We start from the raw sequence: 25926 nt of genomic DNA, 5'->3' as shown, positions 1-25926 counted from the left end.
ACACACACACACACACACACACACACACACACACACACACACACACACACACACACACACACACACACACACACACACACACACACACACACACCTACAAACAAACACACACACACACAAACAGCGATGACTGCAAACTGCTTTTGCCACTTTAACCGGGGCAAACTTGGAAATGATCCCACACAGCTGACATGGTTGGCAGACGTCCATGACAAAGCATGTGTGAATGTGTCTAAACAGTGTGTTGTGTTGTACTCATACACACACACACACACACACACAATGGTGCTGCAGGCGATGAGGCTATTTTAATATTCACATGCACAACTAGTACGTCTGTGCAGGAGAGAGAGTGTGTGTGTGTGTCTGTCTACATGTTCAGACTGTACTCCTGCTTGTAGCAGCAGGGCCGGCACACGGCGTTGACCAGGCCGCTGCCGAGCTGCAGGAGACAGATGATGAACTCCAGCGCCGCCAAACCCAGCAGGATACACAGCAGAGCCACGTTCCACTCCACGATGTGCATGGGCTGGAGGCACCGCGACCACGTCTCCGGCTGCAGCAGATACCTGGAGCACAGAGAGAGAGAGAGAGAGAGAGAGAGAGAGAGAGAGAGAGAGAGAGAGAGAGAGAGAGAGAGAGAGAGAGAGAGAGAGGAGAGGGAGAAGTGAGGCTGGAACCCAGATCCAGGGATTTCTTTATCACTTTTTTTTAACATCCCGGAGAATAATGCATTAATCTTGATGAGTGTGTGTGCAAGTTTGTGCCGATCAAAATATAAAACATCTGGATTTTAAAGAGACTTGCTGCTCAATCCATTAGACCAGGGGTTTTCAACTGGTTTTGTCCCAGGGACCACCATTCTGACTCGATAGTAATCCGCGGCCCACTGACGTGCCTACGCGCGTGCGTGTGTGCATGTGGATAGAAGGAAGTTTCAACATTTGGTTTTCCATGTTGGTTTTATTTAAAAACCTCAAACAAATCTAGAAAAAACTGTGTAAAAACAACATAAACAGTTGATTTTCAGTGCTTAAGAATTGGAAACAAAATGAAAATGCAGTTTGTAGTTGTACTGAATCTCAGAACCATATGAACATCAATATATAAAACGTTCATGACTTAAATGTACAGACATGTAGCCGACATGTTGAGAGAACGTTAAAGAAACGGTGATCAATAACAATCAACATAAACTGGGGCTACAACTGAAGAGGGAAGAGGACAAAGAAATGCAGAATATGTCACAAATGATAATCATACAATATAACACAAACAATTGAGGCCTACTTAAGTTTAACCTCATGATCACCAGCACTTTTATATTATTTTAGACATATTTTTCTTATTATATATATTTTTCATGATATTCAAGAGTAATCTGGAATTGTGTCGAACCATCAAAGCAAATTTCGCAGACCCCCTGCAATGCCGTCGCGGACCACCAGGGGGCCGCGGACCCCCGGTTGAAAACCCCTGCATTAGACAAATAGGTTTTCATGTACCGGACAGAAATGCTCGGCTTGCTTTGTTATTTCAATCATCAGATAAAAGCATTTTCCACTTGTTTCTGTCAACTTCCTGTTTGATGTTGAGATCACTGGTGGAATCTCAGGAATCATTTGTCAGGTACTTTTGCTCTTTTGAATCATCTGTTATTGTTCATTTATTACAGGTTAATAATATGAATTATTATGACAGTATGCTCCTACCTGCCCCCCTGGTCTACGAACGGGTAGGACCACCCTAAGGAGGTGAAGCACTGCGGCCCCTGCACCAGGGCGAACCCCGACACGACGAAGCAGTAGGAGGAGCCAACGAGGCCGACGACAGCTGCCAGCACGGAGCCGCACATCTTCAGGGGAACACACAGACACACACACAGAGGACACGCACACGTTTGGATATTTGTGCAACCGTCTTTTTACAAAGAAGCAGCTGTTTCATTTCTCAGATATCAACAGCTGCTACACACACACACACTCACACACACACACACAGAGAGAGACACACACAGCCACACACTGTTTGATTTGCATATATGTTTTTTTATGTGGTTTGGACTGTTGATTCTCTGCTACACAACATAGTTTCCTTTTGTAGGAAACATAATAACTGACTAACTTAACTAAAGTAAAGACACACACACTGCAGCTGTTAGTGTGGTTTAAGATGAATTTGTTACACAACAATAGGACCCTTGTTGAATTATCATAGCTGGATTATCAAAGATGGATTAGAATCAGCATTCCGCCCCCAGAAAGACGCAGTGTGGTTTAATGACGACTGGATTATTTCTCCCGAGTAGCAGGTTATTCAAAAACAGTTAAATGAGATGAAGATAAATAAATTATTGTTTTGATTGAGAAACAGGAATAGAGCAGTTTGTCATAGTGTGTCTCACTGCACACTTCCCTTATACTCATACAAGGTCCGTGACCGAGAAAAACCTTAGGGGAATTGTATAACCTGTATATTTAGAGCAGAACACATTAGATTAATAAGAATCTCACCATTAAACTCTCATTCCAGCAGCAGCTACATTTCCCCAGAGTGATGAAGACAACAGCTGGAAGCAGCATCTGCAGACACACACAAAGGGGAATGTTTCACGACAATTCCTGAACAAATACTTTGACTTCTCGTGCATCGTGGATGACATGATGCAAGCAGTTAGAAAATAGAGAACAATCAGTAGCAGGTTGGAACTGTGTCTTTTGTTAGTCGAGGACGGATTTACAACCTTTCAAAGGACCCGAGTTCAACTCAACTTTATTTACACAGACCCAAAAGGGATTTGACACAGTCAGATCCAGATCTGGTTCCCACAATGAGCAGCATCAGAGAGAAAAACTAAAATAACTCTCTTTGGTTTGAGTTTGGCTGAGAGGAGAGAAATGGGGGAGAGAGAAGAGGGGGTGTGCAGGGACAGTTCTGTTGAAATCCAGGACCCACAGGCTTGTATCATCCACATCATCATCATCATCATCATCATCATCATCATCATCTGTGTATCAGGGGTCGATTTACTGTTATTATTATTATAATTTTTTTTGATTCAGTAGTCTGAACTCAACAGTTTTCAGATAAATTTGAGATTTGCATATTAAGCTGTTTTTTATCCTGATTATATATGATTGTTTTATTTTTCCACAAATCAGTGAAGAATGGTAAACACTAGGTATTGTGATATATTATTTACTATTTTCTGTGTCGTATAAGTGGGACTTAATTATTTTTTTACTTAAATTTTTAGATTGGTGTTCCTGGTTCAGCCTTATAGGTTTCATGTGGTTATAACTGAGATGTTTGTTATGTTTCTGTGTTAGCGGGGGGGAAAGACGAGCTGCTTGGCCTGTAATTTGCAAATGTGGAATATTATGAGATCACATGACAACCCGGTTCCCTGAAAGGAAGTGTATCAAGATCAGTGTTTCCTGTGAAGGAGAGGAACTCCCTTTAGACTTTATTTAAGTTTTTGACAACTCATTTTTTAACTTTGCAGAATTTTTAAACAGAAAAACTATATGAAAAGACACTTTAAAACCCTAAAACACATGAAGTAAATGATGCAGTAAACAGTTTCAATATATCCATAGAAATAAGTGAACTGTTGTTGGCGCAGGTCCAGAAAAAAAGTCATTAAATAGAATTTACATCCATGTGATAACTGCTGAGCTGTTTCCTGCTGCACCAGCTGTCAGATCAACACAGTGTGTTGCTAAAAACACTGAGTTAGAGCCGTAAAACCATAAAGTCAGGAGATGGTGAATTAAAAGAGCAAATGAAACATGATTTATTGTGGAATATAATGATGAAGGACAAATGAGGACGATGGCTCCATAAAGGCTGTGTTACAGTCTGTGCTACAGCAGCAGCTGAGATACAAACGGGGCAACTCTCCATCCGTTTGTACCCGAGTCTGTTTCCCCCCCGCTCCTCTTTCCTGCGCTGCTGTCTTTAGATCACATCCTAACAGAGGGGAGGGAAGTTCCCAAGGTTCGACAAGCACACAAAGATCAGGAGCATCTTTATGTTCACATCCTGGATGTCCCGCTAAACGTCACCAGAGGCAGCGAGAGAGGGAGGAGGGAGGGAGGGAGGGAGGGAGGGAAGGGCTGACAATGTGGAGGGAAGTGCTCAACGAGAGAGGAAGAGAGGAAGAGGGCAGATACGAGGGAGGGAGGGAAGGAAGCTAAAGATAGATTATTTTCTCAGAGGGGTTCGGTTTGCTCTTTGACTCTTTAACGTTCTGTCATTCCACAAAGAAAGGAGAAATGGTCACGAGGGAAAAACTGAGGTGAAGTTGTTTTAGAAAAAGGAGGAAACAAACAGAAATGAAGACGAGGTCATGTTTGGAAATAATAGAATAAGTAGAATGGCACTTCGTATAAAACAACTCTTTGTGAGACCACATTTAAAGATTCAGAATGTAGAACTTAGTGACATCTAGTGATGGAGTTGCATATTGCAGCTGAACACCCCCTCACCCCCCCCTTACAAACATTAAGGGGAACCTGTGGAAGCTTCAGTCGTCATAAAAACTCAAAAGGACGAATGTAGAAAACATGGCGTCGTCCGTAGAGAGGAACCGCTCCTGATCTAAATATAAAGTATTTAAATATATTGAAGGAAACATTCTAGAGCAAAGAAAACAACAATTTGTACATTTTAGATGAAACACACTTCCACTTACAAATCCTACACACTGGAACTTTAAATTCAAGATGTGGATTTTCATTTAGATCAAAATGCACAGTCTCCTAAACAGGCCTGTTGTTTAAAATGAAGATCTCTGAAAATGATTTACTGGATTCTCCGCCTGATTCAAATATGTGTGGATCTTTTCTAGGTGCCCCAGCCTTACACAAAAATGTATGGAAAATAGTTGAGTTGTTTTTGCATAAGTACTGGGTAACAGACATAAGTACTGGGTACTCATAATTAGTTTGGCCTAAATTCCCCTGCGTTGAAAGTGATCCTATCTTATTCAGATGGCTCAGGGTCAGATTTTGTTGTGATCTGCTCCGATTGGCTGTGATTCCTATTTTGATAAAAGGTCAGATTTTAAAAACTTTCCATCAGTTCATGGAGCAAACACACCTGCAGGAGGGGAAGTGTTGGTGTCAGCAGCCGGAAGCAGCTTCAGTCTGATCAGTATCAAGGTTTCTCTTTTAATGCTCAGATGTTTCTCTCTCTCATAATCACTCCTCTGACTCCAGAGATCATTTCTGTGTAAGCTCACTTCTGCTGGTAAAGTATGATATATATAAAGGAATATTTAGCATTTATCAGTTCCTCATTGGTCTGGTTTGTAGTTTTGCTAATATCTGTATCGTCGAGAAAGAAACACAAAACTATAGACATAGAAAACTATGCTCATTGACATAATTAAGACCTAAACATATTTAAGACTTCATATTTGAGTGTATTTTACACTTTTTAAGGCCTTAAATTCAGATTATTAAATTTTATACTTCTAAAGGAAGCTGCTGGTAAATCAAGTTTTTTAAATAATGATGAATACGCTCATGCTCTGGCTTCTAAAGAACCTGTCGAGTGAATAAATCTCCACAGGAAAGTCGAGCAGGTGAGAAACGCTTCATATTAAAAGGTCAAACACATTTGTTGAGTATTTCAGTTTCACGCTCACTTGTTCTGACCAGTGTTTCTTTTAACTTGCACCACGTATATGAAATAAAAACAAGTGTCCCACAGAGTGATCATTCAGCTCGGTTAATCTCGTCTGGAGGAGAGAATAAAACAATCCCTCCTCTGTTCCCGCCTGAGACCGAACTGAAAGAACCTTTCTGCTCAGAGCATAAACCCGTCAGATCAGCTGCATGTGGAGCACACAGATTAACTGGAAACTCACACAACACAGCATTGTTCTGGACACACAAACACAAAAGTCTGAATGGTGCTGAGGACGAAATAACTATCTTTACTTTGAGTGAAAACATCTGTTGTGTGCAAAGTAAAATGAAACTACAGCTGTGAAGAGAAAATCTAGTCAAAAATAGCAGCATTTGTTGTATATGAACCGTATAATAAAGATAAATAAAGAGTGTACAGACACGCTGACACCACAGAGTCGACGTGTACCAGCATCTGAATCTACGCAATGAGGAGGGAAAACATTCAACACAACCGACCCTTCTGAAGTTTTACTTTAACAAGATTCAAACGACGTCAGACAATCTGCGAATGATTTACAGGTTTCGAAGAAAATCTTATCGTGATCTAATGACAGTTTCTCTTGAGTAATCTTGAAACCAGTGACCTCAATTAAACCTGCACCCAGTTCCGCCTCTGACGCAGCAAATAGTCCAAACTGATAATTTAATGAGGCGGAAAAAAGGCGGAGTATTCAAATCCTCCTCCTCCTACTTTAACCTTTCTTCATTCATCTGTGATTATTTTAGTCATAATCAAGGTCAGATGTTATACTTGTATATAGAACAAGACAAATTAAAATAACATGAGGATACAAATCTTTACTTTACCAAAAAAAAAAACATTTCAGTTTTCTGTATGTAAAGAAATTATGTTGAGGATTTTAACTTGAATTTCTAAATTCCCGTTTTAAAGTCAAACGTTTTTATTGATCTGCTCCCGTTTGCTGTGGCTCCCGTTCGATATCAATGATTTCTTCCATAGTTCACATGATAAAATGAATATTCCATCAGCTCATGGAGCCAAATCCCTCTTTTATTGTGAGGCACCTGCAGGAAGTGACGAGACAGTCCGACCCCATTGAAGATGAAGAAAAGGGCACAACTCAAAAATACAGCACCTAAGCCTGAATCTCAAGTGTTTTCATCTCATTCAAAGAGAAAAATATCAATTCTAGATATTAATCTGTTTACTTTACTAAATAAACCTAAACAATTCAATGTAAATTTAAAAAATATGGAAGTAACTTTGAATTCTATCCAGTTAAAGTCAATTCATCCTGTGATACTTTCAGAGGCTCCAATTAGTTTAATTAAAATTTTCATTATATTTTGATCTTAATTGAAGTGTGGTCAAAATACTGGTGATGAAATGGAATAACTGGAGCTCATCTGTCTTTAAAAAATGTCACTGCCACTTACATTTGCTTTGGATTTCCCTGACAATTAAAGTGTCCATTTGGATAAACTCAATAAACCTGTAAAAAACAGCCAATAGAATAAATCTAACAAAACAAGATTATCTAACTAGTGAACGTCTTCGTGGGAACTAAACTGGGAAAGAATCCAGAATCTTCTTGTTTCTACTCACCAGGATTCCTCCACCTCCTAGTCCACCAAAGTACCAGATGTAGCTGGCCAGGCGTTCCTCCTGGATGTAGGTGATCTGCCCCATAGGAAACAGCAGCAGCAGGTTGGCAAGGATACAGCAGAGGGCCAGAGGCAGCAGTGCCAGACCCAGGGTCCGGGCGAAGCCCACCGAACAACACATTGTTCACCCGGAGACGCACACACAGCCGCAGGGAAGAGAGCTGAGGAGTGGAGTGGGCCGAGGAGACCCGCGGAGGAAGAGAGGCAGGGGAGGGACGGGTCGGAGCAGCTGTGGAGCCAGGAAACTAAAACCAGTGACGGGAGTTTGCTGGTGAATGTGTGTGAGTGTCTGTGTGTTAGGGCTGAACAGATGCTGCTTCCCTTACTGACGGGGTTCTGCCATGACACAACGTGCGCCAGGAAACACTCGCAGGAAGGAAGCTGACCAATGGCTGCGCAGAGGTCAGTCACAAATGGGGGGAAATCTAGCAAGTGAATGTGAATGTGTGTTTGTGTGTGTGTGTTTGTGTTGCTCAGAGCCAGCAGGGCCTCAATCAGCTCTCTATAGATTTACTGAGTCACAACAACGGGTTTACATGTTTAATACCTAATCGCTGCATTCCTTCCTAATCCTTTCCCCTACATGGAGAACAAATTCATACATTGTGTGTGATAAGTCTGTAGAATATAAAGAAAAGGTCGGAACAAAGTCACACTGCTGGAGGTGAGATCTGGAAAATTATTATTGACTGTCCAAAATCCAAAGATAGTCATTTGTGGGGTTAAGCAATTAGTGGATTGATTGATTCAGTGACTAATGAGCAAAATACGTGCGATAAACAATTCATCATTTAGGTAAATATTGAATCAACAATTTCACAGGTTGCAGCTTCTTCCTTTAATCTCTTGGCATTTGATCATGAATTAGACAAAACAAAATTTAAGATGTACATTTTAGCATTTTCTGATGTCTTACAGATCGCATGATTAAGTGCATTAATCATTTGATCAAATCTTCAATGAAATATGAGAAAGAAACAAGTCCGAACCCCAAATTGGAGACAAATCCTCACATTTGAAAGCCTCGATTTTGCCCAACACGACTTAAATGATCATTTATTTAGCTGATGACTACCTTTCATGATCTTCTCGTGCGACACATTTTCTTCTTTACAGATCATGTAAGTTTATTGTTTACACTTGTTTTGCCTTATACCTGAGAACCTCTCACTAATTGACATCAATCTGTACGGGTTAGGGTTAGGGTTAGAAATAAAGATTTAAAAAAAAAGAGGGCTTGTGTCCACTTTCTGCATGTATTTGATATTTATTTTAACTTTATTTCAGTACAATTTTAAGGTGTTAAAAGAATTGAAAACATTTTAGAACGACAGAAGTTCACGTATACGCTTTTCATTGAACAACGGGAGTAGAATCAAAATGTTTCTTATATTTTCCAAATTCCCCGTAAAGATTTGCGCTATGATAAGATGTCCGTCTCGGCGTCTGTAGGTCAGACTGATGCAGTAGCTCTGCAGGTTAATGGGTCAGAGCATGACACAAACATGTGTTAGTGTGTCAGAAAGCCACACACACTATTCATGTGTGTCGCTGTGGCCCAGTTGTGAAGTAAGTTTTCATCCTGCTGGAATTCCGCACATCCAGATAAACTGTGCAGTTGACCTGACCACTAACGAGCTGCGTTAATTAAGGACCAACAAGTAACAAGTAAACAGAGTCTGTGATTTTGGGCGATGGAGCATAATATGGTTCTTTGTGGTAAACGTCCGGTACCAGGAGCAATAAGCAGATCAGCGCCGACACAAAGTCCAGCGTCCACATGGAGCGACTTGCTCTGCAACAGAAACACGACCGAGACGCCTGCTCCGGGGATTCAAGAGGCTTAACAGCTGTTTACCTACTGAACCATTGTTTTCCACAGAAGCCAATCCACACTGCATGTGCTGTAATATTAATTATTCTGTCTGCACGTCTATTTATCTCGTCTATGTGATTCTAATGTGAAGCTCGTACACAAACACCACAAACCAACCTGACAACAAACATGTTGTGATGATTTTAAACTGAGAGAGGAATTCTGTGCGCACAATATTTTAATTTATAGTTTTCTTCTGTTGTACAGTCTGTATTTTTACCTTATATTTCATTATAATGCACATATCCTGTTAAAGGATAATACTGGGATTTGTAAATAAAGAAATAATCTGCATATTATCATTAATGTTCTGTTTTGTGAGATTTTGTAAATATGGATGTGTGAAAAGATTAATTTGGCTGATTAAGTATAAAACTTGTAAATAAGCCAGTTATCGGCAGAAAGCCTGAGAGAAGAGGAAGCAGATCTTCATTGAGTCAGTTTATAGATATGTAATATTTCTCTAAGCATAACTTTACTTCTTTTGATTTCATTTATTAAAGTAAAAGTTCTTGAAATACTAGTCTTTAGGCAAAAGTCCTTCATTCAAAATACACATTAAGTACAACTATGAAAGCATTATCTGTTTATCTTTACATAAAATATGAAGTTTTCATAGTGCAGTCAAAAGAAAGTTGATTTAAAAAAAAATTCTCAACACATAAAGGAACAGTTCATCCTTCATCTTATCAAAGAACTTTGTACATCAACACAACATGTGGTTTACACCGACATCTGAAAAGGTAGTGGAGTAGAAGTACCTCAAACGTATACTTCAGTCCAGTACTGGAGTAAATATATACTGTACTAGCTCCATGATTGTTAGAACTAAGCATTGCTTGAGAGGAAATAAACAATTTATTTTCTAAAAAAGTCATTTTCATTTCATTTAGCATCAAAGATCATTTGAAATATTGACTGTAAAATCAGTTCTTCGCAAAGTGCAGAAACACATACACTTCATTTTGAAGTGTAGGAAAATAGAACAAAGGAACGTGACAGTTATTCACATTATGTTATTAAGGGATTAAACCTTAGTTTCATTATAAAATACAGTAAAAACTTTAAAGAAACAGAAACAAATCCATTTCAGTCTAAAACAAGAACATGATGAAATGAGGCACTAGGACAGTTTTATCAATCTGAATCATTATCAAGTTACATTTAGTAATAATATCAATCATCTAACTGACGAAGTATGAAAACTAAGATTTGAACAGTTTGTCTGATTATCAACGGCACTGAGGACGGTGTGTTTTCTATGTCGTCTGTTTTTCTCCCTCTCGGCTGATTACTCGAAAACTACAGAACCGTTTTCAATGGAAGTTAATGGATGAACCATCCATCACATTCTGTAGTGGATTAGGATGAGGTCAGAACATGTGTCTAGTATCCCTGAGCACATCCGTCACCTCGGGGGTCTGATCCCGCCCACAGCACCCGGGTCGGACGCTCAGCTTGATTGACAGATGGATTCCACCAATCCCCCACTGTGATGATCTGTCCCCGCCCAAACTGAGACCTCCTGTGGCCTGTGTGTTTCAATGAAGATAAATAGAAAAGGCACGTGTCACTATTATACAAAGTAAACTAACTATTGGTTTGTTTATGTGTCGGTTTGTACGTTTGTTTGTTTGTAAGCAAGAACCCACAAAAACAAATTCGGATGCATGTCATTACATTTCCTTGTCCACGCCTTTTATTGGATTTCCTGGTTAAGGATTATCAAAACAACAATTAGTGTCAGATTATAAGTGTCCATGAAACATTCCCACGTTAAACGAAAGAATATATATATTTTGTTGGCAAGAAAAAATCTTCTTTCTAATTAAGACAAGTAGATTTGAATTAACAAAGATAATTGATTCCAACAGGTCCCTTGATGCCTCAATATTCATTTAAAGTTGTTTGTTCAAATTGTTTTGGGAATCACTGTCTCCAAATAATAAAGGTAATATGAAGTATCTTTATTAATTCATCATTTATTTAACTAGGAAGGTCCCATTTTGATACAATGGTTTCATATATAAATCAGATCAGACTAAAGGACGAACCAGACACATACACAGAGAGTCACGCAGAGTTATTGGGTTTGCATGTAGCGTGCTCGAGGATTCTCATTGGGATTTAATGTTGGTCATACAATGCTGTACGTACGGTGGCGTGACATGATAATGGAACGACAACATTAAGTAGTAGTAGTAGTGAGTAGTAATTAGTGAGCAATGAGGAACTTTTTTCATTCAACAGTGGTGAATGATTTGCAACTCCGATACATTTCTGTTTTGATGCCAACTATAGTGAAGCATCTCTACATTCCACTCTTCACGCCACAGGGCTGGATTTAACAACTGGTTTGGTTCCTTTCACAAACAGCTGCTTCCAGACGTGCACTGAATTCCCTATGATCTCCTGAACGTTTCCGGACGTAAGAATCGAATATCCCCTTCAGTTGCGGTGGACGTGCTCCCGAGATTTTACTATGAATTTAAACCTGATGGAAAGTTCCCCAAAAAAGCCAAAGAGCAACTTGAGTCACGGAACACAAAACAAATAATATCCGTCCTCCTTGTGTCAATCACGGCCTCATTGGGTCGATTGCCAATGTTACATAATAACGAAACAGGTAATGTGACTCATCAACTTCTGGAAAATGTCATAATTACATGGACCAAGGAGGTTTCACCCACACACACGCACAGAAACACACACACACACACAATCTATAGAGTAGATTTCCATGAAACCTGGAGGAAGGACGATACCTGGGCTGAAAAAGAACCAATCTCGATCTACTGGATTTAAATGTGGTTGGTCATTGCTGGAGGAATGTGATCCACTGAGTATCACTCCAGTTATAACATTTGTCACCAATGCAACATACCAACAGACACTACATTTAAATCCCTGGGAAATATGTGAAAATGTCACAAAAAAAAGCTCTGTCAGTCGATATGAAAGAAAGAGAAGGGGATTTCCTGGATTCACCTCTTTTCCCACATCCATTTGAATTGGCTCTTTCTTGGCTCATGGCCTATATCCTTCCACCAGGTTGCAAGCACTGGAAGCTGTTGCTTTATTCATGTAATAAAATGAAGTACCTGTGACTGGCCACTTGACTTTCTGGCCTCGTCTTTTCAGCTCCTCAGCTACTTCCTGGTCGACCCCCTCCTCCAAATGAACCAACCACTCATCAGCTGTAGACACGGAAAAATGGATCAAACTTAAACCATGGGATACAGCTCTAATATGAGATATGTTTATGTGAGATCATATATTATAATTTAATTGTACCTCACTAAATCCTTTATGTATATATATTTTTTTTTCTTTGTACTGTCACGTTTTATATTATTTTCGTCTTCTTAACCACAAATTGATGTAACATATATATGTATGTACAGCCATCACACATTTATCATAAATTTTTTGTATTAATTAAATCTACCATGTTGTGGCCGTTGTATTTATATGAGCACCAATACAGGAAGTACAGTTCTGTGTGTTGTATAATAATCAAATGAAATGAAGTGTGAGTTCACAAGAGGAAATAAACCAACCTGCAGTATTTTGACTAAACTCACATGTTCATTAATCAATAACCAGGACATGATGTTCAGCTGTAGGTGAAACAATGAAATGTGTGTATGTGTGTGTGTGTGTGTGTGTGTGTGTGCGTGTGTGTGCGTGTGCGTGTGTTGGCAGGGATTGTCTTTACTTTTTTGGTCATATTCTACATAGACTCTCGGTGCGTCCAGAGCTCGTTGTGGATCCATCCCGAACTCCAGCATGTTCAGCAACACCTAAACACAACATCCCTCACAGGTGTTAACACAAAAAAACATTAAACACATAAGGTTGAACCAGGAACACCACGGTAATGATGTAAACTTTGGATTAGACAAAGAAAAGAAGCTGAATCCTACAACCACTAGTGCTAACTATTCCTTTTCTGACTTATTAGCAAAATAAACAAACACAAACCGACAAATGTGTTAAGCAACAAAAAGGACGTTTCATCTCACTCTAATGCAGATTTCTCTGTACCTGGACGTGTCCTTGTGTTTGCATCAAAGCCCCCATCACTCCGAGTGCAGCCAGGAGTTGTGGTTTTTGTGATTTGGTTGCAGAGGCAGTGAGGAGGGCAGCCATTATGGTGTGGTACGGCCGCTTTCCCCCGGCGACACAGTTGGCGTGGTTACGACGCAGAGAAAAGGCGGCGCCGCGATTCTGCAAAGAGGCCGGAAGAGTTTTTCATACATCAAAACAATATATCAACCTTTTCCTTTGGTCAAACTATTTATTTTTCTAATGTCTTTTTTGAGAACCAGTCTGGAACTTCTACTTTTGCTCTACGAAGAATATAACAATAAAATGTACAATGTAACTAAAGCCATATAGCAATATAATGGTTTATGGTGTCATATTAGACACAAAACACAAACACACCATTCATTCCTCTTATTTGAGGGTAATAATAATGTGCAAAACAGTCCAATAAAATATGAAAACACACACACACACACACACACCCTTGCTAACCCTTCACACCTGTAGTGAGAAGCCACAATCCTCTGGGATGAGCCCAGTCCCAAAGCCCATATAGTTGCTGTTAACGAATGAGCAGGCATTCCCCTCCCTGTCCATCACACAGAAATAGACTGTGTCACTTCCTGTCATGAGGCCCGGCTCCAATCCCTCCATGGCCCTACAAAACACACACAGACACGCACAAACACACACCATCAAACACACAAACACAAACACAAGCATAGACATGAGAAGATGATGATGAGATATGAAATGACACAAATGATTAACAGTGAAAAACCCAGAGCTCATATTGTCACTATGAAATATATGAGAAAAGGGAGGCCAATCAAATACAGCAAGAAATATCAGAACAGACAGTATAGGGCTATATATAAATAAGTTATATAGGATGTTATAGAAGACTTTGCTTGCACTTTAGAACATAAGTCACAACTGAAGGTGCCTTGTTTTCCTCTCCAACAGAAAATTAACCTCAAGGAATTCTTTAAATTGTTTAAATGAGGCGTGAAACTTCCTTTAAAGGCGTTTTGTGGCTGACAGAAGAAACAGAACATCAGTAATAAAGTCCATGATCCTGTCTGCTATCGAATAAAGAAACACTGTAGAGCGATGGCTAATAAAAACCTGATCTAGGACCAGCTGCATGTAAACCCAGGTTGTAAAGTCCCCAGGTTATGGCAGTGAACGGACCCATGATTTGAATTTACCGCTCTCTCTCAGTTAATTGTTTTTTTATGTGACGACATAAGACGAGGATATTTCTTTGTTTGTGTTAACATGCAAGGAGTGGATAATCATAATAATGATCTTTAATAACAAGGTACTTTTTGAAACTTACTTCAAAACAAGCAAACCTGCGTGCCGTCGAGCACACACCCATGCACTTTGATCTCGCATGCAGTCCAATTAAACAATGACAAGGCAAAATATTCAGTTAAAAAAACAAATCACAAATTCAGCTGCTCTGTCGGAAAGAGAAAAACTTTCGAAGTTTCAAAGCAATAAATGTCAAAGGCACATTTATATTGATTTTACAGTGAATTCAAACGGGGATCGGACACCGGGTCTTGAGCAGATGACCTGAGAGGCCGACCACTTGAACAATGAACTAACTAACGCCTGTTAACAACTGGCTTTGGTCTGCAGTGGGAATAGATCCAATCAGAATTCACTCGGGTCAAACATCTGCAGAAGACGATTGTAATCGCTCTGACCGGCAGTCATGGAAACGTACGACATCCGGTGAAACGTGCGGATGAGGAGTGATTGTTCTGCGGGGGAAGATGTGACACTTCACCTGAATGTCAGGCCTGGAGGAAGTGACACATGTCAAGAGAGACAGGATCTCTTCAATCAAGCACAACAATAGAAGGTCAAGCGGGCGTGTTGCAGAACCAGAGAATTGGGTGCAGGTAATAACTGTCTCAGACTCATCTTGAGTCACAGTGTGAGGGTGAATCAGACATTGATCCTTTATGGAAAATAGTATCTACATCTTCAGTTCATAACAATAGAACAGCAGAAATACAAAGACAAACACTCCCATTACAAATTAGGTACTAAAAGTTCAAAGCTTCCGTCAGCTGGAGTTGGTTTGATTGAAAGAGGCAATGAATGGATCTGAGGTTCAAAGGTCAAACGCTGATTGAAAACAACACCGAGATCTTCTGATGGCAAAAAATGGAATAATCAGGGTCTGTCTGATGAGATTTGAGAGAGAGGGAAACTTTGAGACATCCAATGAGTGACAGAATCGAGACAATCATGGAGGGTGGAACAGATAATGAGGGTTTTTCAGGTTTAACAGTGAAGTTAAGTTGTGTGTCATCAGCATACCAATGGTAATAGACATTAATGAGTTAATCAGATGGTCCAGAGGTCATCTACTTTATATGTAGAGAACAGAGTCGGGCCAAGGATGGATCCGTAAGGGACACCGCACAAGAGAGAGGCAGAGGCAGACACATAATAAGTAATGTGAACAGGGAAGGATGTGACAAGTATGATCAATGGTGTCAAAGGCAGCGGATAAATCGATCTACCTATTCTAAAAATCTCTGTGTCTCTGTAACATAAAAACCTTTATGTCTCTAACATCTGAAGAAATTTTTGGGCAACAACTGTTTCGAGAATCTTAGAAAAGAGCAGGAGTTTGGAAATGGGCCTGTAGTTATCGGAGGCCCTTTTTTTTAGGGCGAGGGAATGGGAGGAGTATGATTAGTATTTAGTTTACAATTAGTTTTTGTGAGTAACTCATCGTTGCTAATTCGAGGTTTCCAACACAAACTATGACAAAACATATCATGTTAATTAACCAGGCTGTTTTTACAGGCTGTTTTAGGCTTTTATAATATTATGTAATGATGTGTTTGTTTAACAACTAATAAATACCTAAGGTTCAAAGTCGACAGCACTGACCAGTGAATAGAAATAGCTAACAAAACATACGCACACACAGACACAGGAGGAGGGATGAGACTTGAACGGATGGAAATAAAGGTTGTGGTGTCGTAAAAGTATACAGTCCTATCTTAAGTCAACATGGCATGGCTGGTACACACTGGTACTAACTAACACACACACACACATGCACACACGCACACACACACACACACACACACACAGAAACACACACCTGTCCATGCGGATGTGCTGTGCTCGCTCATGGCTGTAGCTCTTCTCCAGTAAGGCTTCCAGAGGGATGGTCACATGGTCTGGATCGCCCAGGTAACGCAGAGCATCTGTTAGTGCCAGACGCACGGCCTCCACCAAAACATGGATGTAGTCAGGGCTGTTGTGGCCCATAGCTACAAACACACACACAAACAAACACACACATTGTTTTATATAGATCATACAAATGATAGACATACAAATGTCTCATCAAATGAAACGTGACAATGAGAAATATATGATGGTATAAAAGTAACCGAATCTACTGAAATAAATCTAAAAGAATTTGGTCAGATCTCCATCTAACTTACAATTAAGAGCTGTTTTATTTTGAGTTACTCAACACAAATGTATTGTTTTTCTCCATGTTAAATACATAATTTAAACATTCACAGTGTAGGATGGAAAAGGTATTTGTTGCCATTGGCTAGTGACACCAACAACAGCTAATTGAAGCAAACCTGGACTCCAGAAATATTGACATTCTGAATACATCCAGCTACTGTCTGTCGCTGGGGCTTAAAAATTGCATATTTGTAAAAAGGTGGAAGGTATTACAAAGTCTTCTCAAAGAGATTAAACAGCGACAGAGTCCGTTTTGTAGTCAGCAACTTTTAGGGATTTCCTAATGTTACGTGTTCCAATCACCTCCACTTAATCAGGTGAAAAGCTCAGACTCTCATTACACTGGAGGTTTCTGGGTTGTTTTAAAAGCAGCTTTGGGAGACTTTAGTGAACTATTGCTTTAACTTCACAGTGGTGCTTTGTGTCCCTGTGGTCACCTTTGAGAGGGAAGTTCTCCAGGATGTTGAGCAGCAGCAGGGCAGCCAGTCCCTGACTGTTGGGGGGGGGCTCCCACAGGCACACGCCCTGAGCAAACAACGGAGTCACACAATCCGCCGACAAGGTTATTAAAGTACAGGGTGTCTATGATCAAAGTGTCTATGATCGCTGACCTCACCTTGTACTCTGTGCTTATCGGGGTGATGACGTCACTGTCGTGGCTGCTGAGATCATCCAGAGTCATGACTCCTCCATGTTGGCTGATGACATCAACGATGGCTCGGGCCACTCTGCCCTGGTAGAACGCCGGTTTTCCCCGTTCACCGAGTTCCTGTTGATGCATCAATCAATCAACCCGTCTCATTGCCCCCTCCTGCCCTTCTACATGTTTTAAACACAGTAAAAAAAAAGCCCAGAGAGTCTAGAGTTTCAAAATGATGCCAATGACGTGTCCACTACTGTGTCCACTCCTCTCCATGGGATTGAATGAACAGGAAAACGGGTGTGAATGTGTGATTTTCACCACAAACAATTGAAATAGTCAAGAAAGTCGTCAGCATATTTAAAACCCCTCCCTCTGTGCCCTTGATACATTCCCACCCGTTCTTTAAAAACTATTTTACAAAGGAAGTTTGTTAATTATTATGTTAAACGCTTTTTGCATAATTACTTATTATTGTCATTGCTGAGGAATGTGTGCGTGTGTTGCTTCATTTTCATGGGCGTGTTGATGACTGAGTAAACAATGTATACTTGGATGGTGAATCATAAGCAGACACACACACACACAAACCCCCCCCATATCATCTTTTCCATGTCAGATTTTTACTAGTAGTCATTCACATTATACCTTCTCCACTTTCCTTGTATTATTTTACTTTTCCAGTCCAACATCATAGTGAAGTCAAGGTATTTGACCCAGTATTTCTCTAGGTTCATCATTATATAGAAGTTTAAGTCATGTTTAGAGAATTAATACAAACTCTGGAAGGATGTACAGTCTCCCGCTTGTCTAAATTAAATTCACATTCAAAAAGTTATTTTGTTTTGCTTCTTTACCTTCAGCGTCTTGGCCAGGGCGTGGTTTCTGAATACTTGGCCACATTTGGGTGCATTACTGTCAATTAGCAGGTCCGCACCTAGTTCCTTCCCATCCTCTCTCAGAGTGTCCACCCATTTCGCCCAGTGGTGAGCTGTTACCTCGGCAACAGGAAACCCCACCTCTGCGAGCTCCACCGCTCCGCTCAGCACCTCCTGAAGGGACAGCTGGAGGGAAGAGGCAGAGGAAACTCACACTTGTGACCTCACAGGAAAACTCGCAGAGCAGGAAGTGTGAGTCATTGTTTTGAGAGGAAAAACTGCATGTGGAGACTAAAACTGGTTTACAACTTCCCTGGATTAACCAAAGAAAAATAATAATTCTCTGCAAGCTCTTCAGTAAATAATTTGGGGTCATTCAGGGTCAAATCCTCAAACTTTTGGGCCACACTGTCACACATGTTGATGAAACTTGGTCTGATAGTTTTGTTAACATAAGAAACTCCTGTGAAATGTCATGTGTCTCGGTCATATCTCCTTTAACACAGCTCCCAGAGACATTTCTTCTGTTTTAAAGATACTGATATCCAGATACTGGCTTCTTCTGGATACCTGAGTGCTACATAATACACACATACACACAGTTCTACGCATGGACAAACCTTGTGACTCCCAAAGAGCTGCACGGTGTCACACCAACACGCTGGGGCCCCAGGAACTGTGACATTCAGCACATCGAAAGGGGAAGGAGGGGCCTCTGCCGTGTAGCCGCGGCCTTCCAGGAAGTCCAGGGTCAGGGCTCGGGGCGAACGACCACTGCGTGACACAGAGAGAGAGAGGCTCAGCCAATCATTCTGAACCAAGACGACAACAAAAGCAGCGAGAGAAGAGTCGCCACCTGCCGTTAATTCCTCGGACCTCTCCAGTGTTTCCGTTGAAGAACAAGCAGAAGGCGTCTCCACCCGGACCGGTGCTGCACGGCTCCGTCACCGCCAGGGCCGCTGCCATGGCAACTGCAGCATCTGCCGCATTGCCGCCACGCTTCAGGACATCTGGATGCAAACACACAACAGACTCACCAGATTGTTTTTCATTTATGACATGTTTCTCAGCAACTAGAATTCAACAAACAGAAAATGTATTTCAGTTTTTAGACTGAGCTGCACAAATAGAATTCCCTTCAGATTCAATTGTATCTCAAATATTGAACAACTCATCACAACTATTTCCTGGTAATGCCATGGAGGTGTTTTAAAGTAATCTGGACTTTCATTATGTCTCTCTGCCAAGGAGCTTATGTTTTTGGACAGTCATTTAAAATGGAGTAAAGCTCCATAATGAGAATCTGTTCTGTCTAATATTGATTCCATAGGTTTCTCACAAAAATCAGGGATCTCCAGTTTGACATATCTACAACATCACTCCGGACAAGTAGATTCAAGATAAAAGAGCATTGTAGGTGGGTTGGGTTGTGAGCAATCTAAGATATCTGAAGTAAATTTCATTAAAAAACCTTTGATGGTGTGAATCAGAAGTGTCATAAAATGGGATGACCCATATGTATAACCACAATATATATTGGTTATACTGTGGTTTATTAATGTTCTTAGGCAGACACAAGAGGCACTTGTTTATAGGTGATTCTTTGTTGTCTCTAGAAGTTCAGATGCACTAGTCCATTACTATTGAACCTAAGCATCTAGGGTTCCAAATTTGTAAAATTATACATGATATACATTATATGCATATTGTTGTTATAATTTTTCAGTCAGTTGAAATACATCTTGAGGAGAAACATGTTGGGTTGTTTTGTGTCTGTATAGGCCTACTATAAAAAGAATTTTAAATTTTGGTACTTGTACTTTTACTTTTGATACTTCAGTGCATTTCGACACCAGCTACTTTTGATACTTAAGTACATTTAATATAAGCTACTTTAAGACTTTTACTCAAGTCATTTTCTGACAGGTGACTTTTACTTTTACCGAAGTCACTTTCAGGTAAGATATCTGTACTTTTACTCAAGTATGGCTTCCAAGTACTTTTAAACTGTTTCTGGTCCTAGAACAATTACTTCACTGATAAACTTATGATCATCTTCAGATCCAGATACTTACAGCTTCACACTCTCACAAGTTCGGATTTAATTTAAACTGTAGACAGCTTCAATTAAGGGGAAATATCTAGAATTCAGTGCACCTGGGTTGTGTGACACTGGTTCCATATGTTTATCATTCAACTAAAATTTACTTGTGGCTTCTTTGTGGTTTTGGTGAGAGAACAATGTTTCCACTGTTCACTCCCGAATGCAACAAACTGTAATTTTGTGTTTTGGAAACGCTGAGAAACTTTTTTTCTGGATCTGTTATTCTGGATCTGCTCCATCCTCCGGGCTCCATGGCCCCCCCACTCACCCAGGCCTGCAGCCGAGGCCAGCGGCTGACTGGAGGCCGCACAGCCGCGGAGACACACCACCGGGGACCGGCGGGAGCAGAAGGTCAAGTCCGGGTCCATGTTGTTCGAACCAGCACCGACAGAACCGACCGGAAATCAACTGACGAGGAGAAAACACCGCTGGACTCTGAACCACTCATCGATTACTCTGGGATCGATTGAGTTTGACTCGAGGGGGAACAGCAGCACAGAGAAGAGGAAGACCGATGACATCGATGAGAAAATACATTTTATATATTTTGCACTTTTTAAAAAACAGAGTTTACAAAGTGTTTCGACAGCAAAGCAAAAAATATAAGAGAAATATTAAATCAGCAGGATGCAATGTGACGAGGTAACAAGGGAGTGTTCAAATTAAATGAATAAATATAGAGCTGTGACAAGTGAAAACTTGAACACATGACAGCAGCAGCAATATGAAAATGAACAGGTAAAAGAAAAAGGTTAAAAGAAAACGATAAAAACAGTAAAAAACATAACCAAAGATGAAAGCAAGTCTATAAAAAAGGGTTTTATGAAGTGATTTAAAAGAAGTCACTGTCTCTGAAGTCACCTTTCGTCTTCAACCTCGACTTTGGAACAGCCAGCGGGATCCACCTGAGGATCTGAGGCTCCGTGCGAGCACAAAATGGGTCAATGAATCATCATTTTATGACTTTTATTATTAAATTTCTATCTTCGGGTGTTTCCACATGTCCCTTATTCTCTGTCGTATATTACCTTATCAACATTTATTGAGATCAGCAACATAAACCTTCCAGCGTTCTGCAAAGTCCAACTGCAGTTGAAAAGATAAGTTATTACTGCAGTGTAATTTAAAAAAGGGAACCCCTTGTTATGACTCACAAAACCCAGATCATTAACTGGATCCACACCTAATTTCCCCTCTTCATAGATAATAGAGTTTAAGGGTTTGCCTGATTTTTTAAAAATGTATTAGGATCTCTGCACTAGTTTAGTCAAGTTGTTCACACAAAAAAAAATAAAAATAAGCCCAGAGTTGATGAAAATTGAAAGAAATTCCTGGATACGAGCTCTTGAGCAATCTGGTCCAGAGGTGAACCAGTTCCTCTTTGGTCCATACATCACTCCTCCATCAAGGTTTCACAAAATCAATTTACCACAAACAAACAGCCTTGAAAACACGGAGGCAGAATGACTCAGTCGAGTGCACCCCCCCGTCAAGGCCCCAGAGATTCAATCAAGCTGCACCAAATGAAATTCTAAATTACAAACACCCAAAGCTGAACAATGGATTTTTCTTCTTCTGACTAATGAAGAGGTTCTTCTCAGTAAATGTGTGGTTATCTGCACCGAGGGCCCGTATCGACCCATGTCTGTCACTTCCTCTTCTGTCTCCATGTACACAAAACACCTGGTAGAACATTAACTCCTATTTCCTCACTAGTGCATCTGTGTGCACGATAACCATGTTGTGTGTGTGTGTGTCTGGTGTGTGTGTGTGTGTGTGTTGGTGTGGGTGAGCAGTGAGATCACACACAATGATGGAGGGGGCATCTATAAAGCCTCAACTGCCAGAAACAGACAACTTATTTGAGTCAACGCTAGGAAGAGGACAGAGAATTCTTGAAGGAGGTTAACGAAGGAATTATCAGGAGGCTGCAATTGGAGATAATACATCAGGCCAGAAAGTCAAGCAGATTTCACACTTAAATTCAGTTTAAGAGTCCAGACGTCACTTTTTTAAACCCCCCGGAGTGTTTTTCTGTCTGAGGCGTCTCGAGCATCAGTGTCAGAATGTGTTCGGGCAGTTTTGCCAAGTGTTTGGGGATCTCCCTGATTCCTCTGGCCATCGTGTGCGTGCTGTGCAACATCCTGCTCTTCTTCCCCAGCGGGGAGTCGGTGGACAGAGACAACATCACAGATGAGGTCTGGTACTTCGGAGGCCTTCTGGGGTCCGGAGTGTTGGTGAGTGCGTCTGTCGCAGCCTCTTAAACGAGAGGATTTGCTTCTTCTAGAATATCATAATAGTTGTTTTACATTTTTATCAAATACATGGTTAATACGTTATTTCAGATTCAATTTTTTTTTTTTAAATCTAAATTGAAAAAAATCGTCTTTTGCACCCCCAGCTAATTTTCACGTGTCAACTTGTAGTGAAAAATATAATTGGTTGTGTTATCAATTCATTGTTGTCTTTTTTTTAGCAGGATTACACAAAAACTAACACAAACAGATTTTCTTGAACTTGGTAGAAGGCTTCAGTGAGTCAAGAGAATCGAGAGTGGAATCCATCACGGCTTTTTTTCGGACCTTCTTGATTATTGTAAATGTTTATGTGAATTTCAAAAGAAATAAAGCAAAGATCTTTATGAGAAAAATATCAGGCATGTTTAGAGTTCTAATATCTAATTGCTGCAGATCCAGATCATTATCCAGATCTGATCTCAATACCTGTATGTGCACCATGGTTATAAAGTATACAGCTTTGGGGGAAGTATGCGCTATCGATGTTATATTAATGTGTGTGTGTTTGTGTGTGTGTGTGTGTGTGTGTGTGTGTGTGTGTGTGTGTGTGTGTGTGTGTGTGTGTGTGTGTGTGTGTCTGTGTGTATTTACAGATGATCTTCCCAGCTCTGGTCTTCCTGGGTCTGAAGAACAATGACTGCTGCGGTTGCTGTGGCAATGAGAGCTGTGGACGGAGATTCGCGGTGAGGAGATGTTTCACTATTCGACTTCAAACCGAAATCAAATGATGGTTTAAAGGAGGTTTTAGAATCAGAGGATCTTAGTTTATTTTATTTTAATGTTAAACATTAACATATATATCTTATCCAGTATCTTCAGCATTGTCACTGTTATCTGTGAAAGGTTCGTATCAGCTTATGTTTATCAGGCTCAATTTTTTCTGACATTGAGTAATAAGTAAATATGTTAAGCTTAATGAATGGCTTGAATTAAAACTGATCACTTCAACTTGTCTTGTGTTCACTCACTGCGGGTCTGGATAACAAACACATGTGCACACACACACACGTACACAGAGAACTTCATGAGATCTTAATAACTTCAACGAGAAACTCCTGGAATGAGAGTTTCACATGACTTTTGCACAAAGCGGGTGTTGTGCTGCAGCAGACGCACACCCCAATCAATACTCAGAGAATGTGTAGGTGTGTGAGGAATGAAACACAAATAAAACTGCTGCACACACACACACACACACACACCATCAGTAGCTCTGTGCAGGCCACACTCTGTTAACGACCTTCAGCCTGGTCTCTGCAGTACAAGAGAATAACCTCATTGTTTTCATTGTTTAAGTTAGAAGCGAGCTCAACCTATTAATTCCCAACATGAGCGACTGGTTCTACCCTGTTTCTCTCCTCTGTCTCTGTAGATGCTGAGCTCCATGCTGTTTGCAGCTGTGGGGGTTCTGGGGGCCGGTTACTCAGTTATCGTTTCTTCCGTGGCCCTCAGCCATGGACCTAAGTGTTTGACCGTCGCCAACGCCACGAGTAACACGACACATTGGGCGTATCCCTTCTCCAATGGGTGAGACTCACAAGTCACATTACAACGTTTGTTTCATATCATGTGTGTAACCACTGATGTAGAAATTGTGTGGTTTATCCCTCAGTGAAAATATTTGAGGCTTTCAACGTTAATCTATGCAAAATTCTAAAAGCATGTATGTTTTTTACATGCAGTCCATGCTAGATGTCACCATACTTTATAAAGTAAGGTTGGGACTTAACAAAATGATGGAGAGACCTAACAGTTCTAACAACAAGCAGGCACTTGTCAGAAGTTGAATCTAAGTTAACTGGTTCTGTGACATTGGGCTCATTCATTAATAAACTTATTATCCAGGTCGTGTGTTTCCCCCCCTCCCTCTGCAGAGACTACCTGTCCAAAACAGACCTCTGGTCGCTGTGTTTGCAGCCGGAGGGCGTGGTGTCCTGGCATCTGTCCCTGTTCTCCGTGCTGCTGGTCATGGGTCTGATCCAGGCGGTGCTGTGTGCCGTGCAGGTACTGAACGGCCTGCTGGGAGCTCTGTGTGGGGGCTGCTGCTGCGGAGAGGTCAGTATCTACTCTGAGAAGAGTTCACTCGTTACTCTGAAGTTACTGAACCGGGTTTCTGTGGCTGTAGGAATGCAGCAGACATCCAGTCAGTCACAGGAAAGTCAGAGAAACACAGGAAAGATAGAAAATAGTCTATTTTATAACATTATTTCACTGCAGGACAAATAAAGACTATTCTCAATTAGACATTTCCACAATCACTAAAGGCAAAGCCCAATTAAACCAAGAATCTTTATCAAAATAATTATTATAAGGACATATTTATATGAATACTTACAGTCAAAGTAATCTTCTTACGCTCTGTTGTGATAAATTCTGTCGTGACATCAGATCCCAAATTCCCAGTAAATCACTTACCAACATAATTAGCAATAAATTAAATCTAATTTACACACGGTCCATGGCCCCATTTACTTACTGACTTGACTCATGTTTGTGTTTCAGAGTGACGGATCCAACTGAGCGCCGCCTGAAGCTGTGAGAGTCGGCAGGTCTTCTAGTCTCTGTAGTTTCTTGCTTTGTCGACGATACACTGCAGCAACTTGAGCTAATTGATCACCTTTCCTGTAACACTGGTGAAATGACAGAGCTCAAATTTCCTCCTTACTTCCGACTTCATCTTCTCAGTCGAAATGTTTCTCTGTTTTCCTACGCTCGGCATCTAAGTGACATCCTGTTGTATATGTTTGTATCTGTTGTCGCCTCTTCAGTGATGTTGTGCGTTGCAACGCTGACATCCCATCAACCAGTTAACAAAGACACTATTTTTATATACACGTGAAAAGTAAATGAGACATGATCAGACCGTGCAGCTGCTGCAAATCTACTGTTTTTACTATCTAGACCAAATTGAAAGGATAAATAACCTGCTAGATAACAATTGTGTTTTTATTTTCACGAATTCATGCTTGTGTATGTGTGTGAATAAAAAATAAATACATTTCTTGCGTGTCTTGAAGTGAAAGTTCTACGAACACAAGGAGATTAACTTCTTATAAATCATAGAACATGTCTCTGCTCATTGCTTATTGAACTTATTGATTATTGATATAAATTGCATCAGTAGTCACTGGGTAACTGCACCAATGATACAGTTAAGTGTGAAGTCTATGGATGGACATCAGGGACAAAGCAGAGAACTTTGGGAAACTGAGTCAATGTGAGGGAGCGCCATTG

The 25926-nt window shown here is 40.5% G+C and overlaps 3 protein-coding genes across 3 annotated transcripts; 1 reads left to right on the top strand and 2 right to left on the bottom strand.

Annotated features, from left to right (window-relative positions):
* Positions 1–77: 77 nt before the first annotated feature.
* Positions 78–9498, bottom strand: tm4sf18 (transmembrane 4 L six family member 18). The gene is made up of 4 exons (XM_061078415.1): positions 7267–9498; positions 2514–2582; positions 1713–1855; positions 78–569 (listed from the first exon to the last, which is right to left on the bottom strand). The coding sequence occupies exons 1-4, from the start codon at positions 7444–7446 to the stop codon at positions 371–373; spliced, it is 591 nt and encodes a 196-aa protein (XP_060934398.1). The 5' UTR covers positions 7447–9498; the 3' UTR covers positions 78–370.
* Positions 9499–9869: 371 nt separating this feature from the next.
* On the bottom strand, positions 9870–20830 carry LOC133010780 (glutathione hydrolase-like YwrD proenzyme). The gene is made up of 12 exons (XM_061078414.1): positions 20664–20830; positions 19148–19301; positions 18912–19065; positions 18271–18477; positions 17390–17542; positions 17211–17298; positions 16391–16562; positions 13753–13909; positions 13249–13431; positions 12920–13004; positions 12303–12398; positions 9870–10733 (listed from the first exon to the last, which is right to left on the bottom strand). Exons 1-12 carry the CDS (start codon positions 20761–20763, stop codon positions 10588–10590), a joined length of 1695 nt encoding a protein of 564 aa, XP_060934397.1. The 5' UTR covers positions 20764–20830; the 3' UTR covers positions 9870–10587.
* A 1437-nt stretch (positions 20831–22267) lies between these two features.
* tm4sf4 (transmembrane 4 L six family member 4) lies at positions 22268–25693 on the top strand. Its single transcript, XM_061077840.1, has 5 exons — positions 22268–22632; positions 23286–23375; positions 24065–24219; positions 24567–24747; positions 25195–25693. The coding sequence occupies exons 1-5, from the start codon at positions 22462–22464 to the stop codon at positions 25210–25212; spliced, it is 615 nt and encodes a 204-aa protein (XP_060933823.1). The 5' UTR covers positions 22268–22461; the 3' UTR covers positions 25213–25693.
* The last annotated feature ends 233 nt before the right edge of the window (positions 25694–25926 follow it).

This window comes from Limanda limanda, chromosome 9, assembly GCF_963576545.1.
Source record: "Limanda limanda chromosome 9, fLimLim1.1, whole genome shotgun sequence".
Classification (NCBI taxonomy): domain Eukaryota; kingdom Metazoa; phylum Chordata; class Actinopteri; order Pleuronectiformes; family Pleuronectidae; genus Limanda; species Limanda limanda.
This window is presented reverse-complemented; position numbering and strand designations above follow the sequence as displayed.

Excerpts from the sequence above, each read along its gene's own strand:
- tm4sf18 (XM_061078415.1), bottom strand. The coding sequence starts at position 7,446 with ATGTGTTGTTCGGTGGGCTTCGCCCGGACCCTGGGTCTGGCACTGCTG. Across the intron at positions 2,583-7,266 it reads TAGGAGGTGGAGGAATCCTG|ATGCTGCTTCCAGCTGTTGT; the intron begins GTGAGTAGAAAC and ends GTGTGTCTGCAG. Across the intron at positions 570-1,712 it reads TTCGTAGACCAGGGGGGCAG|GTATCTGCTGCAGCCGGAGA; the intron begins GTAGGAGCATAC and ends TCTGTGCTCCAG.
- LOC133010780 (XM_061078414.1), bottom strand. The coding sequence starts at position 20,763 with ATGGACCCGGACTTGACCTTCTGCTCCCGCCGGTCCCCGGTGGTGTGT. Across the intron at positions 18,478-18,911 it reads AGCTCTTTGGGAGTCACAAG|CTGTCCCTTCAGGAGGTGCT; the intron begins GTTTGTCCATGC and ends TCTTCCCTCCAG. Across the intron at positions 16,563-17,210 it reads GGAGAACTTCCCTCTCAAAG|CTATGGGCCACAACAGCCCT; the intron begins GTGACCACAGGG and ends GTGTGTTTGTAG.
- tm4sf4 (XM_061077840.1), top strand. The coding sequence starts at position 22,462 with ATGTGTTCGGGCAGTTTTGCCAAGTGTTTGGGGATCTCCCTGATTCCT. Across the intron at positions 23,376-24,064 it reads GCTGTGGACGGAGATTCGCG|ATGCTGAGCTCCATGCTGTT; the intron begins GTGAGGAGATGT and ends CTGTCTCTGTAG. Across the intron at positions 24,220-24,566 it reads GCGTATCCCTTCTCCAATGG|AGACTACCTGTCCAAAACAG; the intron begins GTGAGACTCACA and ends CTCCCTCTGCAG.